The sequence below is a fragment of the Lissotriton vulgaris genome, chromosome 5, assembly GCF_964263255.1.
Source record: "Lissotriton vulgaris chromosome 5, aLisVul1.2, whole genome shotgun sequence".
Classification (NCBI taxonomy): domain Eukaryota; kingdom Metazoa; phylum Chordata; class Amphibia; order Caudata; family Salamandridae; genus Lissotriton; species Lissotriton vulgaris.
In genome coordinates this window covers 404,108,411-404,125,194 of record NC_141693.1, presented here as the reverse complement: position 1 = coordinate 404,125,194, position 16,784 = coordinate 404,108,411, and the positions used below count along the sequence as shown (strand labels likewise).

The 16,784-nt window shown below is 46.6% G+C and overlaps 1 protein-coding gene across 11 annotated transcripts in view; it reads left to right on the top strand.

The window, feature by feature from the left end:
* ANK3 (ankyrin 3) overlaps positions 1-16,784 on the top strand; it is a 2,005,091-nt gene that overhangs the window by 1,934,751 nt on the left and 53,556 nt on the right. For 9 of the 11 annotated variants that reach the window (XM_086921764.1, XM_086921763.1, XM_086921757.1 and 6 more), the window contains 2 exons: positions 464-604; positions 9,041-9,731. In XM_086921764.1, the coding sequence (XP_086777890.1) occupies positions 464-604; positions 9,041-9,731 (832 nt within the window). The remainder of the gene's footprint in view (positions 1-463; positions 605-9,040; positions 9,732-16,784) is intronic. The other 2 variants (XM_086921762.1, XM_086921768.1) reach the window with 1 other exon arrangement.

The following is a 16,784-nucleotide window of genomic DNA, read 5'->3' as shown; positions in this document are numbered from 1 at the left end:
GCGATCTATCCAGAGTTACATCCGCTATAGTATTGAAATCCCCTCCCAGTACCACACAGCCTGTAAAGTAATGTGCTAGTGTGCCAGATAGACGTTCCAAGAAGAGCGGTTGGTCAATGTTTGGTGCATAAATACTACAGAGCACTATATCCCTACCCAAGAGCCTACCTTCTATTGCCACAAACCTGCCTTCTGGGTCTATTGTCTGCTTCGTCACCTGGAAAGGAACTCCAGCTCTGATCCATATCAATGCACCCCGTGCAAACGCTGAATATGTTGTGTTCAATACCTGTCCTCTTCATCTCCTTTGCAAAGCTATACCCTCCGCCTTAGTAAGGTAATAATGAATGGAATGATAAATCTTCAACAAAGCTTGTCAAGTTATGCGCAGTTGGTGGAGTTCTGAAGTTGTTTTCCACCCAGACATTGCTTGTGACTGATTTTGATTCACTGTCTTTTTCAGCGGATACTTTAACGAATGTATTGACAAAAATAAATCGAATGGATATTGTGACGCTGCTGGAAGGGCCCATATTTGATTATGGAAACATCACAGGGACCAGAAGCTTTGCAGATGACAACGTTTTCCAGGATCCTGTAGATGGTAAATGATTGTTTTAGTTTCTTTTGGTTCTGGTTCTTACTTAGTATTACAACTGTTTCATAAGCAGGACATAAATAGCGGGGAAGGCCTAAAAGCATGGGAAGGCAATTACATTTTTATAGTTCTGCCATTCTAAGATCTGAAATAGTTACTGATGCAAAATCTGCATTATAAAATAGCAAATTTCAAAAATATACCATTGGTTCAGTAAAATCGCACACTGTGTATTTTATGTAGCAGTATTACATAGATATTTTAAGAATTGTTCAGTAAATTGAAGTATGGCTCTCTTGTCCTTAGTTGCCAGCCATAGACCTTTCTCTGGGAGCAACAAGTAATGTATGCATGACATGGCAGAAGCAGGGACAGACTTCCAGTAAATTTAGACCAAGAGTAGCAGTGGTTTTCTTCCCAATGCCCTGGCTGATGTCAGACTGTGCCTAAAAGTTACACTTTCTATCGCAGAAGCAGAACTTATACATATGTCTAATGAAATTACAACAGGGTCTGATTCTTATGTTCAGGCAATGCTACTGTGGGGAGTGGGTAAGTAACTCAAACCAACTGCTTGTGCTGGCCCATGGCTAGAATCCTGTCGCAAAATCACTCATAAGCTGTAACATGAGTGCGATCATATCGCCTATTTTTGCAGGGTCTTGGATGGAGTGATCTACTCCCTTCGAATATGTCTATTAGCTACCAAGTATTGTTCTTAACAGACTACATAGAGTATAAACTTAGTAATAGCCAGTTCACTTCTCATCAGTGTGTTTGTACAATCCTCGTTTTTGGGTTTTTGCTCATGAAGATGAGACAACCTTTAGCTGGGGCCTGAAAGGATTTGTTACTACCCAAAACGTGTAGTTTGAAAAATATATCTTTGGCTCCTTCATGGAAAGTTTTGCACTGATCCATCAAACGTGCCCAAGAAAAAAAGAGAGGGGGGGGGGGGGGAGTGTGAACTGAAAAGCACCAAATTTGGCACAGCGTTGGAACTTTAATCAGAACGTGGGCTTTTTGTAATTTGATGTAATCCATGCAGCGGTTTCGAGAAATTAGAATTTAAATAGGGGCTTAGAGCATGTAAAAATCAAACAATCAACCCTTAAAAAGAGTTAGTCCTCTCGACGGTTGGTGCCGCTTGAATTCCCCAATAGTTCCACTGTACCCAAAAATTAAAATAAACAAAATAGTCATTGCTGATTGGTTGCAGGAGATTTTTCTTCAAAGGCCAGGCACAGTCCGGTGGTAGTATTGGCACTCTGGCCAGGTCCATCAACCAACACCCCGGGCTGTGTGTGATGGGGTGTGGTTTGCCACTAGTCAAATAACTGTTATTGGCATATGTTCTACAAAGGTTAAATGATAAAAACGTACGGTTAAAGTGACATCATAGTTAGGTTTGGTAATAAGATGTTAACTTATGTTAAAAAAACTGAAAATCACTGGAAACAACAAAGGTTTAAATGGCATTATAGTTCGGTGTTAAAATAAGATGAGAACTGAAAAACCACTGAGACTTGCCAGATAGAGTTTAGTGAACTAACTATAACTTGCACCCTATCATGCTTTTCCTATTACCTTACATACATATGTTAAATGACATCCTTGATGGCAGCACTAAAGAATCTCATCACTAACATCAGTGATTTGATCATTCTTAGATCATTTAAAAAAAGAATGTTGTTAGCAAAGGGCTGTTTTCAGCGCTCTGTCCATCATCTCCTTGTGTTTGCTTTGTTCGCCCTAAGTTGGCAGGGTATGTCCAGACGTGGGTCCCTTGCTCACTTTGCCACTGGATTCAAGCTAGCCTGGCTGATGAGGGCTGTTAGCCCGAAACCGGTCCCAGGATGCTTGTTTCTGGTCCATGGAAGTCATGGCTTGGCATTTCGGGCTGGATTGTTCCCATGAGGCACACGGTCAAGACTTATTTGCATATGTCTGTGTCTGAACTGGGGTGGCGAAGTGAGCTAAAGAACGATGATGGAATAAACCCAGATCTGTGACGGGGTGAGTGTCTGAAAAGTTTCAGCGCTCCGTCTATCTCCTTGTGTTTGCTTTGTTGTCAGATACAGCATAGAATTATGTGAGTTCATAGCATGGACCTTGATTAAGTCCTGGAGGCAACTGTGGCTGAGCATTGTAAAACAATTCACATTGTGGGTGCAAGTAGTACTCCCAAGTTAAACAAGGTAAGCTGAACGCAACTGATGTGGATTGCAGAGACATGATTCATAGTGGGTTGCAGCTTAAAGCCAAAGCAAGTTGCAAAAAAGCTATGTGAAATGCCAACGTTGGAAGGTGTTCAAGGTTTAAATGTGGGTGACCCCATTAAAGTCTATGGAGACATATTTGTTGGGTGAGTGAATGGTAGTAGAAAGGAGGCAGCATCCACCAAATGTGGGTGAGTTGGCAGTTATGTTATGTGCTGTGCATATGGTTAAAGTGTATGTGCATTATCACTTAATTCATGATAGAAAATTTGACACAGTTGTAACTTATTGAAGTAGTGTATCCACAAAGACTATAGCACCCTGTCACAATTATTTGACGGTCATCACTGATGCCATCAATTAGATCATGTGACATGTCATCAATGGTGTCATGAGTGATATAATATACAAGGTCAATAGCAGTGCATGTTGGGGGCACAAGGTATAGTAATTTCACTGAATTATTACTGGGAAATTTTTGTGTTTTTGATTTTGATTTTGATTTTTTGACAGTAGTTCTGATCTCATTTCAACAACAAACTATAATGTTATATATATATATATATATATATATATATATCAGAAGCAAATTGCCCTATGCATTCACCAAAGCACTTCGACAGTGCACCAACCTTCCAGCCTTCATTTAGAAGCATTCCTTTCCTGCTTAACTTGTTATTAGTTTGCCTGACGCATTTCAGGGTCAGAGAGCCCGTCTTCAGAGGCTGCAAGGAATAACACACAGAAATCACTTCACTTATGTTTCCGGCTGTTTTTAATCAACAGGCCCCCCTGTGGGCGAGTGCTGAGTGCATCGTCACTGGCATTACCTGGGACTTGTAGTCCGTGAAGTGAGAGTCATTGTTGCTTTAAGTAAGTCCATGTGTTCATTCTTTAAGATTGCGCTTGTCATTAAAATACCTTGAGTAGGTCGTATCACATTCAGGAATGCTGTTTTTCTTATGGTGCACTGTGCCCTGGAATCGATGTGTGGTCACAAATTCGGGCCTCGAACTGCTGGATAGTACTTTCCTTCCACCAGACGATGGTGCCTTTGGTCACGGACGGGCCGCCGTGCAAGATAATCAGAAGCAAATTGCCCTATGCATTCACCAAAGCACTTCGACAGTACACCGACCTTCCAGCCTTCATTTAGAAGCATTCCTTTCCTGCTTAACTTGTTATTAGTTTGCCTGACGTGTTTCAGGGTCAGAGACCCCGTCTTTAGAGGCTGCAAGGAATAACACACAGAAATCACTTCACTTATGTTTCCGGCTGTTTTTAATCAACAGGCCCCCCAGTGGGCGTGTGCTGAGTGCATCGTCACTGGCATTACCTGAGACTTGTAGTCCGTGAAGTGAGAGTCATTGTTGCTTTAAGTAAGTCCATGTGTTCATTCTTTAAGATTGCGCTTGTCATTAAAATACCTTGAGTAGGTCGTATCACATTCAGGAATGCTGTTTTTCTTATGGTGCACTGTGCCCTGGAATCGATGTGTGGTCACAAATTCGGACCTCGAACTGCTGGATAGCTATATATATATATATATATATATATATATATATATATATATATATATATATATAGACAGAAACCAATCTTTTTCGTTTCCGCAAGGGACTTAAAACTTGGTTCTTCCAGCAGTAACTTGTAGCCCTGTAAAATCAGCTTGCTAGAGGAAGCGTTTTTTAGATACTTTATCATTCAGGACACTTTCAAACAGGCCACCTGATGCTTTGTCCTGCCGAGCATAACACCTTTATGACCGTATTACTATCAAAATCACAGCGCAACATCGGTCCCAGTGAGGTGACTTCTGGGAGTTGCAGTGCCTACAACATTGTTACAGATGGGCAGTCAGGTGACTAAGAACTCTTTGCGCTCCCACCAATGGGAGGGTGCAGGACATTACATCAGCGCGGGTGGGGCAGCACCCTGAACAAACAGAGGCATCCGATGAAGGCTTGAATAAGCCGAAATGCATTATGCGAGTATACTGTTCCATTAAAGGCACTTCCATGGCAATACCCCGTGTGGCCTCTTCCTTTCTACACAGGAGGGTTGTTTGTATATATATATATATATAGCGCACAATTTATGCAAAAAAGAAGCAGAGAACTCTGGGTAGTTTCCAAGTTTTGGGGGAGAGCAGCTCCTGTATAGAGTGCTCTACAACACCAGTGACACTCTGAATTTGCTCACCTCAAGATTCTGCATTTCTATCAAAGAATTTAAATATAGGGTTAGCACATTGCCATCCACGCTGAGACAGAAAGTGCCATTTCTGCAGCAAAGTCTTTAAGCATAGGATTAGTACAGTGCTATCCACAACAAGCTGTAAAATGACAAAAGCCTTCTACCACTCCATGCACAGTATTAAAGCTTTGTATTGGTAAAGTTCCATCCACGCCAACCTGGAATGAATAAAAGCAACCACTATTCTTTAGAGTTTAGCCCTGTCCAGGCACAAGGGAGCACCCAGTATAAGTTAAAACAATATCTTTTCAGGCATAGAGTGCTGCACAACCTATGCAAAAAAGAAGCAGAATTGCTTTTATTAATTTCAGGTTGGCTTGGATGGTATTTTACCAATTCAAAGCTGTGAACTGCCAGTCCAGGTATTCCCTGGCCTGGAAAACAAGCATCCTGGAACCCCTTTTGTGGTCTCATCCCTCATCAGCCGGGCTTGTTTGAATTCAGTGGCATAGAGAGCACGGGACCCACGCTTGGCATACCTTTGCCACTTAGGGCAATTATAGCAACACAAGTCTGTGCAGAGCATGGGTATTTACAGTCCCACATGCTGCAGACAGAAAATATTACCTTAAAACCATCTGCTCGTAATGTGCTGTAGACTAACATGTACCCACCATCCTCCCCGGAAGCTGGCAATGATCAAAGATGTTTCTAGTTTCTATGATTTTGTATTTTACTATGCACAACACACTGTGTCTTTATTCAGCACTGCACTTCACTAACACTACTTGCCCACTGAGCGGAAATCAATCTGAGGCCATATTACCAAAGTGTCCCAGGGGTGCAGCGTGCATTTGCGCCTACTTTTTGCGCCTCTGTGCAGTTTGGTATTATTGAAGGGGCCTCAGATGCTTGTATGTGCTCTCTTGTAATACCAATAGCTCTGGCACACACAAAGTGCCAGTGCTATCAGCCGAGGGAGTTCCCTCATTTTCATGTGGGCATGACCCCATGCAAATGAGGAAATCCTTCATCTCTGCACCAGCGTCGTATTACAGACATGGGCGCAGAGGCAAAAAAGCTGTCCTGAGGCACACTGACAGTGTGCCACCTGAAAGGTGGTGCACTGTCTGTGCACCCACTGATAGACCTCTGGAGAGGGGAAAGGGGGTCCCATGGACCCCCTCCCCCAGACATCACCTTGCAGGCGGACACAGCCACTCACTGCACCCGCCTGCAAGGGGATCTCTAATCCCCCTTCAAAAGTGCAGGCAGCTTGCCGCCTGCACTGTGAGACACGGAGCGGCTTCAAAGCAGCACTTCAAAGCAGCCACTCTGTTTTTCACATGAATGCACTGCCCTTGGGACAGCACATTAATCCTAATATGACACATTTTCCTTGATTGCACCAGGTGCACCTTTTAAAAGGTAAATGCTCTGTAAGTATAATAGGGCTCCTGAGGTGAATGAAGCCAGTGTGGAGGCTCTTTGTGGATCAGGGTGGAGCATAACCGGTCTTGTGACTGAAACTACTTTGAAGAAAAACTAGTTGCAATTATCTGGGACCAACACTGAATGTCAAAAGTATGCAGAGCATGAGACTCTACAGCACTATACACTCTGGACAGATAGTTTTATAAACTTTATCCACCTCTCCGCCTTACTGGAAAGTGTGGACCAAGAAAAAGGGGTGAGTTCCCAAAACATTGATTTCCCATGTTAATTCCCATTGAAACTTTGCTCTGTTAAATAAAAAAAAAGTCAAACAAAATTATACCAAAATTGCCAAAAAGTTAGTAATTTACTTCGAAAGAGTGCTTTTTGAGATTTTAAGTAAATTCATTCAGCAGTTGTTTGAGAAATTTACATTCGAAGAGGTGCTCAGGTGGTCATGAAAGGGTCAAAAGTTAGGGGAACCTGACAACTTTGCAATTGCAGAGGGAAACCAGAGAGGGCATCCTCCCAAGCCAAAATGTCGAAAACAATACATTTGTGGCACGGGTACTCCTGCGGTACCCATTGCAACCCTTCCATGAAATACCATGATACTCCCACAATAGCTGCTGCTCAAGGTTCACCCCTATGCCTTCCCTGAACTGCGCAGGTTTCCATGAGGGTGAAGGTTGAGCACCAGCACTGAGGGAAGAACACAGGAGTACTGGGATGCCAACAAGGAATAAATAATAAACCAAATGCGTAGTGGGTGTCTTATGGGGATAGTCATTCAGGGGGTTTGAGTAGGGCAAGGCTGATGACAAAGGATTTACTGATATTAGTGATGGGTAGCTAGGCAGTGAGAGAACAAGCTAGGCATTGCTGGAGAGAATGATGGAACGAAGGACTACCAAGTAAAGAAATTTGAAGATAAAGGTGGCAAGTGTAGGAGAAGAGAGAATAATATAGATGAAAAAAAAACAATTGAGTGGAGAGAAAGATGTAGAGAGATGGTTATGCAAAACATGATATGGGAAAGTAGCAGGCTGAGATACATGAAAACCTAGATGAGAGGAGAATCAGAGCAAGAGAGAAAGGTAGCATGAGATATAGAGAGGTGGGGTGGGTGAGCAAGGGAAGGAGCGCAATCTCAGACGGAGAGGAAAAACAGTGGAAGAGGAGTGACCGCAAGAGATGGAGGAAGAGAATGACAGTAGAAACAAAGAACCAAAAGTAGATATAGGAAGAGTAAAAAGAAAGAAATTGGAAGAAGAGAGTCTATAAGAGAGAGGTAATGGAGTCACAGACTGGAAAGCATACATTTACGTACAGGAATGCACGAACAGAAGCAGTACAGGCGTAAAAACAGACCTGACAGAAAAGGAAAGGAAAAAGGTCAAAGTAACTTAAAATCACTAGCCAAACCTAAGCAAATTATTTCTTTTTTTATATGTTGTCATCTTGGGGGTGGTGGGTGGCATGGGGTTCAAACCCCATTTGGTGAGGTTGGGTCAATGAGTTTTGCTCAGGCAGTTTAATGTCAGTTTTACTGCCTCTCCTCTTTTTAATAGCCGCATAGCTTCTCCTTTCCTCACCAAGACCAGACCACTTTCACCTTTCTCTCAGCTGCATCAGAACAATCCTGCTCAGCCAACAAGCTATGTCGTGAACAACAGTTACACAACAGTTCCATCTGTCAAAGATGTTTTAAACTATGCTGGAAATTCATATCACTTTTTTCATTGTGTGTGTTGACTATTTAATCCTAATGATTTTCCTTTGTCTCATATCTCATATTTTCTTTTTATTTGATCAGTGTATTTGATTGTACCCATGTCACCGAGAACTCTGCATTCTACAAGATCATCGTCATCTTATTTGCCACAATCTCCTCCGCCACATATGTTTGCTGTCTCTGAAATCTTTATATAGTTTCCTTCCTGCAAAATGTGTTTTAGCAGTCATCCAACCCTCTTCCCCTTCCTTTCAATCTAGATTCTGTTCTATCCTCAAATATGTTCTCCTTTTCCACCTGAGATTCAGCACTAAAAACTTTAGCAGTTCCATTCCAATTTCCTAAATATAATACATAAGGTTCATAAACCAGCATAGTGTTTAAAGTATTGTTTTAAACATGTGGCTATTATGTTTTGGCATACGTTAAGAACTGCCTGATAGCTTCTTTCTGCAAAATTTAAAAACAGGTTGCCAGCAGGTTAAGTATGCATCAACATTTGCTACAAGAAAAACGATTTGGTATATAAAGACAGCTGCTGTCATCTCATATAATGTAGTTTTCTGTTCAAGAAAAAGATGTGGTTACACAATATTTAAATTATCACAAATGAGTAATACAGATTTCGTAGCACTTCTTATTAAAATGTCCAAAACCTGACATCATCCTGCGAAGTCTGATATTTTGGATACATTTCTTTCTAGATATATATGCCTATATTGAATTAGTGCATGTAAATGTCTGCTACAGTTGACCATACATTTTCCATATGTGATGTGATTCTTAAAACCATCTTACATGTCTGCTCATGTGTTACATATATCATCCCAGTCAGCCCATGTGTACTGTCTTCCATAGGTTACACCTCCATCCAAGTGGAACTGGAAACTCCCACCGGTTTGCGTTTTGTGTCCCCCAACCCTTTCCATCACGACGAATTCTTTAGTGATACCTCTAGCATAGAGTCACCTCATAGAACCCCCAGTAGACTGAGTGATGTGTTAGTAACTTCACAGGGGTTTGTCGATAGTACATCAGTGGGACCTCCAGTGGTGACTGAAGAGGACACTTCACTGGAAGACAGCAAACTTGATTCCTCCGTGCCTTATAAGTGGCTGTCAAAAGCTGAGGCTATCCACCAGAGCCCAGTGTTCGATATGGATATTCACAATGAACCCCTACAAATCAGTAGTGATTGCTGGGTAGAAACATCTGTTAAACACTCCAATCAAGTGCAAAAGGAAAATGAAGAATTATATCAAACAAGAGCAAGGACTGAACAGTGGGAGAGAGGAAAGTCTGGTTCTGATGAGGAGATGACACAGGAAAGGCTCAAAGCCCTCTTTGAGGCCATTCATCTGGATGAAGGAGTTGAGTCGAAGGAGATGACTAAGGAAAAGGTGCATTCTATTGTTAAACAAGTCCAGCAAGCAGAACAGGAATTGTCTATTATTGCAGGTTGGCAGAGTGAGGTATCGAGCATCAATGCTGAGCCACCAACGCCGGGACGCAGACTAAGTGCTGAGCTACGAGACCAAGTGAACGAAAGGTATGTGCCTATTTATGACTAATGACATCTCAATTATATACATGTGTATGTATGTCAATGTATTTTATATGACTAATGGCAGGGATATTTGAAACATTGTACTGTTCAGACATATTCACTGTCTTCCAGGCTTGGGTTTTCGTAGTAGGTGAACAGGATAATCTTTAACATAGTAAAGATTTACATTATTGAAAATGTATCAATGCATCTACCTTCTGTTTGGTAGAAAAAGGTTGATCAGTATCTTATTCGATTGCTATTATTGAGCATATATTTCTGCTTTGAAATTGCCATATCCTCAAGTGGCCGCTTTAATGCAAGTAGACCAACCTAGTGACTGTAAGTAAATCTGCGGCTCCGTGTCCGTCGTCGGCACCGTTGGTGCCGGGATGACGTCGTCGGAGTACTTAGATGCCGCCCTGGCGCGCTGACGTCAGTTCTTCTTTTTTCCGCGCCAGCAAGCGCAGATCCGGAAAAAGCAGTACTCCTTAGTCATTTTTTGACTAACTTTTTCGATCTTTTTGATCCTGTTTCGAGTCTCAAGACTATCGGTGCCGGTAGGTATGCCTGGATTCAAGCCCTGTGCCGATTGCAACCGAACGATGTCGGTTACCAACCCCCATCGCCGTTGCCTGTATTGCCTTGGGGCTGACCTTGACGACAAGTCGTGCCCCGACTGCCGGGTCTTGACCTCGAAGGCTAGCCAAGTGCGGGCCCGTAAGCGGCTCGAGCTCCAGCAGTCGGCCCACGCCATTCACGGTCCAGGTCCAGGAGGAGGTCGAAGGACCGGTCGCGGGGCCACAGTCATCGAAGCTCGGCAAGTCGACACCATTCGTCGGGCTCCAAGTCCTCAGGTAATAGGCACAAGAATTTGAAGAGACGACATCGCTTTTCTGACTCCCCCCGACGCTCGCGCGATGCGGCCGGGGGTTCGGGTGACACCACCCACGCGGCTCCGCTGGAGCCGCAGGCACCGCTGCCAGCTCCATACCCGCCCGTCCCTAGGCTGAACGCGATGCCGGAGGAAATCGATGCCTTCCTCATGGCCATGAGGTCGCTCGGGTCCCGATCCGGGTCACCGCTGGTCGACCTTACGACCCCTCCGCCGAACCCCAGGGTGTCTCCCTCGACACCGTCCTAGGACGATGTCGGCCCCTGTCCCTCCCTTGGTCCGGATCCGGCGTCGGACCGGCGTCGCTCGACGCCGCATTCGACGCCGAGAGAAAAGCAATTCTTCTATGATCCGGCCCCATCCTTTGAACCTGACTATCAGGAGATGGAGGGCGAGGAAGACTTAGAGGAGTCTGAGGAGCCTCTGGCACGGGAGTGCCAGTCGTTTCAGGACTGGACAGACGAGCTAGGGGAAGCCAGTGGTCTCGACACTTCGCCTGACACTGGCTTTGTCTCCCCTCCTACCGTGGCTACGGAGGAGGGGGCTGCTTATAGTGTGGTGCTGACGAGGGCGGCCAAGGCCTTGGCTCTTGAGATCCCCATCGCCACCGTGAGGTCTAACATCCTCACTGAGGTCCTTAAACCACAGGCAAGCTCTTCGGAGCCTCTACTGCCGTTTAATGAGGATCTCACGGACGTCCTGCTGGGCAACTGATCCAGGCCCGCTACAGTTTCCCCTGTAGACAGGAACATCGCCAGGCGCCACCGCCCGGCTCCAGGTGACCCTAGTTTTCTGTCCACTCACCCCACCCCAAGAGCCTGGTTATCCAGGCCTCTACTTCCCAGTCCGCATTCTCGACTGCACCTCCAGATCGGGAATCCAAAAGGTATGAACAGTTTGGCAAGAATCTGTTCTCCTCTCTCAGTTTGGGGATACGGTCAGTCAACATTGCTTGCCTTTTGGGCCGTTACACCCACTCTCTGTGGGATACTGTTGCGGCCGTGCTGCTAGAGTGCCCGGAGGGGGCCCGGGTGAAGCTTGCTCAAGCCCTTGCGGAGGGACGGGACGCAGCGCGGTACTCCATTCGATGTGGGCTCGATACCACACTCTCGCTGGGCAGGGCGATGTCCACGACGGTGGCGGTTCGCCTCCATGCATGGCTGAGGTCCCCCAACTTCTCGGCTGATGTCCAGAACACCCTCATGGACATGCCGTTCGATGGCAGCCACCTCTTCGGTGGCAATGCAGATAGTGCGCTTGAATGCTTCAAGGACTCCAGGGCTCCGGCCAAGTCCTTGGGCCTGTCGGGCCAGCGTCAGCCAACTTCTGACTTTCGCTCCTTTCGTGGCCAAGGAAGGGGCGCCCCTCACGTCCTGCCAGCCACGGGCCGCAGTCTAACATCCAGCGCGGCAGCGGACGTGGTAACCGCCGTGGCGGTGCCATGGGACAACGGTGAGGCCAGTCCACATCCACCCCTGCAGCATCTGCCTCAAAGCCTTCCTAGTCTGAGCTTTCAGGCCCATTTGACCCCAGTGGAGGGCAGGGTCCGCCATCACCTCCTCCACTGGCGCAACATCACATTGGACAGGTGAGTGCTGCAAATCGTCCGAAGGGGCTACTCCCTCCCCTTCGAGGTGACCCCTCCAGCCATGCCACCACAGTACAACCACGTGTCGGGGGATCACTTGCAACTTCTACAAAAGGAAGTATCGGCCCTCTTGGCCAAGGGGGTCATCGAGCGCGTTCCTGGGCCAGAAGTAGAGTGTGGTTGTTATTCCCACTACTTTTGGTTTCCAAGAAGGGCAAAGGGGGCCTACGTCCTATCTTGGACCTGCGGAACGTGAACGGCTTCCTCCGGAAGGAGAAGTTCAAGATGCTGACTTTGGCTCAGGTCTTAGCTGCCCTAGACCCCGAAGACTAGATGGTAGCGTTGGACTTGCAGGACGCATATTTTCACATCCCCGTCCTGCCGGCCCACCGGCGTTACCTGCGGTTCACGGTAGGACACAAGCACTTTCAGTTTACCGTGCTCCCCTTCGGCCTTACCAGCGCCCCCGGGTGTTCACAAAAGTAATGGCGGTGGTCGCAGCTCATCTGCGCAGATTAGGGTTGTCAGTCTTCCCCTATCTCGACGACTGGTTGTTGAAGGCGGGCTCGCCCCAGACAGTCGTCAGCCACCTTCATATTACGGCAAACCTCCTGCACATGCTGGGGTTTTTCATCAATGTGCTGAAGTCACACATGTGTCCCTCTCAAAAGCTCCTCTTCATCGGAGCGGTTCTGGATTCGGCGCAGTTTCGTGTTTATCCTCCCGAACAGAGGGTTCGGGATATTCAGGCTCTAATTCCGATCTTTCAGCCTTTATCCCAGGTCTCGGTCAGGTTGACGCTGCGGCTTCTGGGGCTGATGGCCTCCTGCATCCTTCTGGTGCATCACGCCAGGTGGCGGATGCGGGCTCTGCAGTGGGACCTGAAGTTTCAATGGGCCCAGCATCAAGGCAACCTGTCCGACCAGGTCCTGATCTCGGAGGGCACTGCGAGACAGTTGCAGTGGTGGCTTACGGACCGCGATTGGGTCAGTGGCAGATCCCTCTCCCTACCCCAACCGGAGCACGTGGCTGGGGGGCCACATGGGAGAGGCGGAGATTAGAGGCCTCTGGTCCCCGGCGGAGTCCCTGCTCCACATCAACCTTCTGGAGCTGCGGGCGATCCGGCTTGCACTGAAGGCATTCCTTCCCTCTGTCCGGGGAAGTGTAGTGCAGGTGTTCATGGACAACACCACCGCCATCTGGTACTGCAACAAACAGGGCGGGTGGGGTCGTGGACCCTCTGTCAGGAGGCTCTGCGCCTCTGGCAGTGGCTGGAACACCAGGGCGTCTCCCTGGTGGTTCAACACCTGGCAGGTTTCCTGAACGCCAGGGCGGACAAACTCAGTCGTCGGTGCATGTTGGATCACCCATGGCGTCTGAACTCAGACGTGGGGAGAGCCTTTGTTAGATCTATTTGCCACAGAAGAGAACGCGCAATGTCATCAGTTCTGCGCATTGGAATTTCCAAGGCGGCACTCCCTCGGAGACGCTTTTCGTCGCGAGTGGAGTTACGGTCTATTGTACGCCTTTCCGCCTATACCACTTCTGCCCAGAGTGCTGAAGATCATGCGTGACCGGGCCCAAGTCATCCTTGTGGCTCCAGACTGGGCACGAAGATACTGGTATCCCAAGCTACTCAGCATGTCAGTCGATCCCCCGGTTCGTCTGCCTCTTCAGGAGGACCTTCTGTCTCAGCAGCAGGGGACGGTCCTCCACCCCAACCTGTCCAGCCTCCACCTCCATGCGTGGAGATTGAGTGGCAGCAGTTGAGGCCATTTGACTTGCCTCCTGAAGTCTGTGATGTCATTCTGGAAGCCAGGCGTCCCTCCACTAAAACGGTATACGCCTGCAGGTGGAACAGATTTGTGGCATGGTGCACAGCAAAGGCTGTGGATCCCCTTTCTGCCCCTCTTTCAGAGGTTCTCCTCTTTCTTCTTTCTCTTGCCCAGCAGGGCTCTGCTCTGGGCACTATCAAAGACTACCTCTCTGCCATTTCAGCCTTCTTAAGGCTTCCTGATCAGCCTTAACTTTTCAAGTACCCTGTTGTAAATAGATTCTTGAAGGGCATCACTCACATGTTCCCCCCTGTCCCTTTCGTGATGCCTCAGTGGGACTTGAATCTTGTTCTGACCTATTTGATGTGCACACCCTTTGAGCCACTTCACAATTGTCCTCTCCGACTTCTTACTCTTAAGACTGCATTCCTGGTTGCCATCACCTCTGCCAGGAAGGTGAGCGAGCTCCAGGCGCTTTCTTCTAAACCTCCTTTCCTTTCTGTCCATCTGGACAAGGTTGTCTTAAAAACACGTCCCTCTTTCCTGCCTAAGGTTGTTACGGCCTTCCATATCGGGCTGTCCATCACTTTGCCCACCTTCTTTCCGCCTCCGCATCCCTCAAAAGAGGAAGAGAGGCTCCACCGTCTGGACCCAAAACGTGCGCTCTCAATCTATTTGGACCGCACACGCCAGTTCCAGGTGGACGACCAGCTCTTTGTTGGTTACGTGGGCGCTAAGAAGGGACGGGCGGTGCACAAACTAACCATTTCTCTATGGGTCGTTTTGTGCATTAAGGCTTGTTATTCTCTGGCTAAAAGAGAGCCTCCGGTGGGGCTGCGTGCCCACTCCACTCGGGCCACGGCAGCTACTACTGCCCTGGGTCGGGGAGTCCCCTTGCAGGACATCTGTCAGGCAGCTACGTGAGCCTCGCTGCGCACGTTCTCTAGACACTACTGCCTGGACAGCCAAGTCCGGAGAGATGGCTTTTTCGGCCGTTCTGTTCTCCAGGACTTTCTGGTGTGATCATTGGTCCGCAGACCCACCACCGGGGTTGGTATGTCTGGGGTATTTATTCTAAGGTAAGGAATCTAACACTAACCTGTTTCTTTCAGATGCACAAGTTACTTACCTTGGGTAATGATATATCTGTAAGAAACAGAAGTTAGTGTTAGAATCCTTACTGCCCCACTCATCCTCCCCGTTCTGCGAACTGAGATCTAGGGTTAAGGTTCTTCCCTTTGAGGGCCATAGTTTCATGGCACCAGTGTCGTTTTTTATCATGGCTCTGCGTTCTTGGCGTGGAAAAGCTGTGTATAAGAACTGACGTCAGCGCGCGAGGGCGGCGTCTAAGTACTCCGACGACGTCATCCCGGCGCCGATGACGGACGCAAAGCCGCAGACGACGCCTACCGACGCGCAGGGGTACTGCTACGCAAAACCTTCCGGATCCAGTCTGACGCCTGGGGATATTCTAAGGTAATGAATCTAACACTAACTACTGTTTCTTACAGATATATCATTACCAAAGGTAAGTAACTTATGCAACAAGGCCAACAACATCACTATATTTATGTCTACTCCCCAATCTCATCTTAATGTCCTCCCCTCTCCAATTTACGCTTCCCACCACACCATTCCCTCTGTAGCTGTTGCTGCAGCTCCAAGGCTTCTATTCCACAGGACACACCTGCTTTGAAAAACAAACAATGGTTTGGGTGCATCTAAATTGCCTTATTTTATGAAGCCCAGAATAATATAGCTTCATTCTATCCTGCACCTTCAAGCATTCAGGAACAGCATCTTAAATCATATGTTTTATTTGGAATGTTGTTGACTGATCAACTTATTGACTCTGGAGGAAAAATATCCGGTTACAAAACTATTAGGTAAGCATTTCTTTTTAAATTAATAATGTAAGTTTGTTGATTGTAGAAGAGGTTTATTCATGACTAAACACTTGTTCCCTATCCCATTTTGAGTATATAAGACTGTCTCTGAGTGCGCTGTACAACAGTGAACCATTTTATCACTACCCTTTTATGGACAAGAAGAAAATGTTGATCAGAGAAACAGTGGTGCTTACACCAGTAAAAAAGTTATGGTCTTTGTTAAGGTTGTATGTCGTTACAACTCATTCCGTTGCAATGCATGCCTTTTCCACGCATGCGTTACAATGGAATGGTTTTTGTTTGCATAACCTTTTCCACGAATATTCCTTTACCACGCATAGATTTACACCGATTTTAGTTGTAAATATATGCATGTTAAAGGCATACTTGTGCTACAGGTTATACCCCTCCCCTGTACCCTTACGTGACAACCCAGCCCCCAATCATTCTTATATTTACCCCTGCCCTTAACCCTCAATCTTTTTTTTTTAAACTAAAATTCCCCTTACCACTTCACGTCTTCTTCTGTCCTTCATCTTCCTTTTTGACATCGGACGTCGTAAAGAGGAAGCGGAAGTTTCTTTCTGTTTCCTCTCTAACGACGCTGATTGTCTCCACTTCGCTTCACATCAGGAGACCCAACCCCCCCTTTTTATTCCCTCGCTTTTTTAAAAAAAAAATGGGGGGGGGACACCCCAAACCTCCTTTTTCAAATTTTTGCCTTTACCACACATGCCTTTACTACGTGTCTCGTAGTAAAGGTATGCATGGTAAATGCTTTAGTGGTAATCATGCATGCGTTGTAAAGGTTTGCGTGAAAACAGCCACGTTGTAGTGGCCGTTTCCCCTTTGTTAATACTCCTGATTACATTCCAGCCTTCCATGCGCGAGTTATCTGCTATTTGTCAA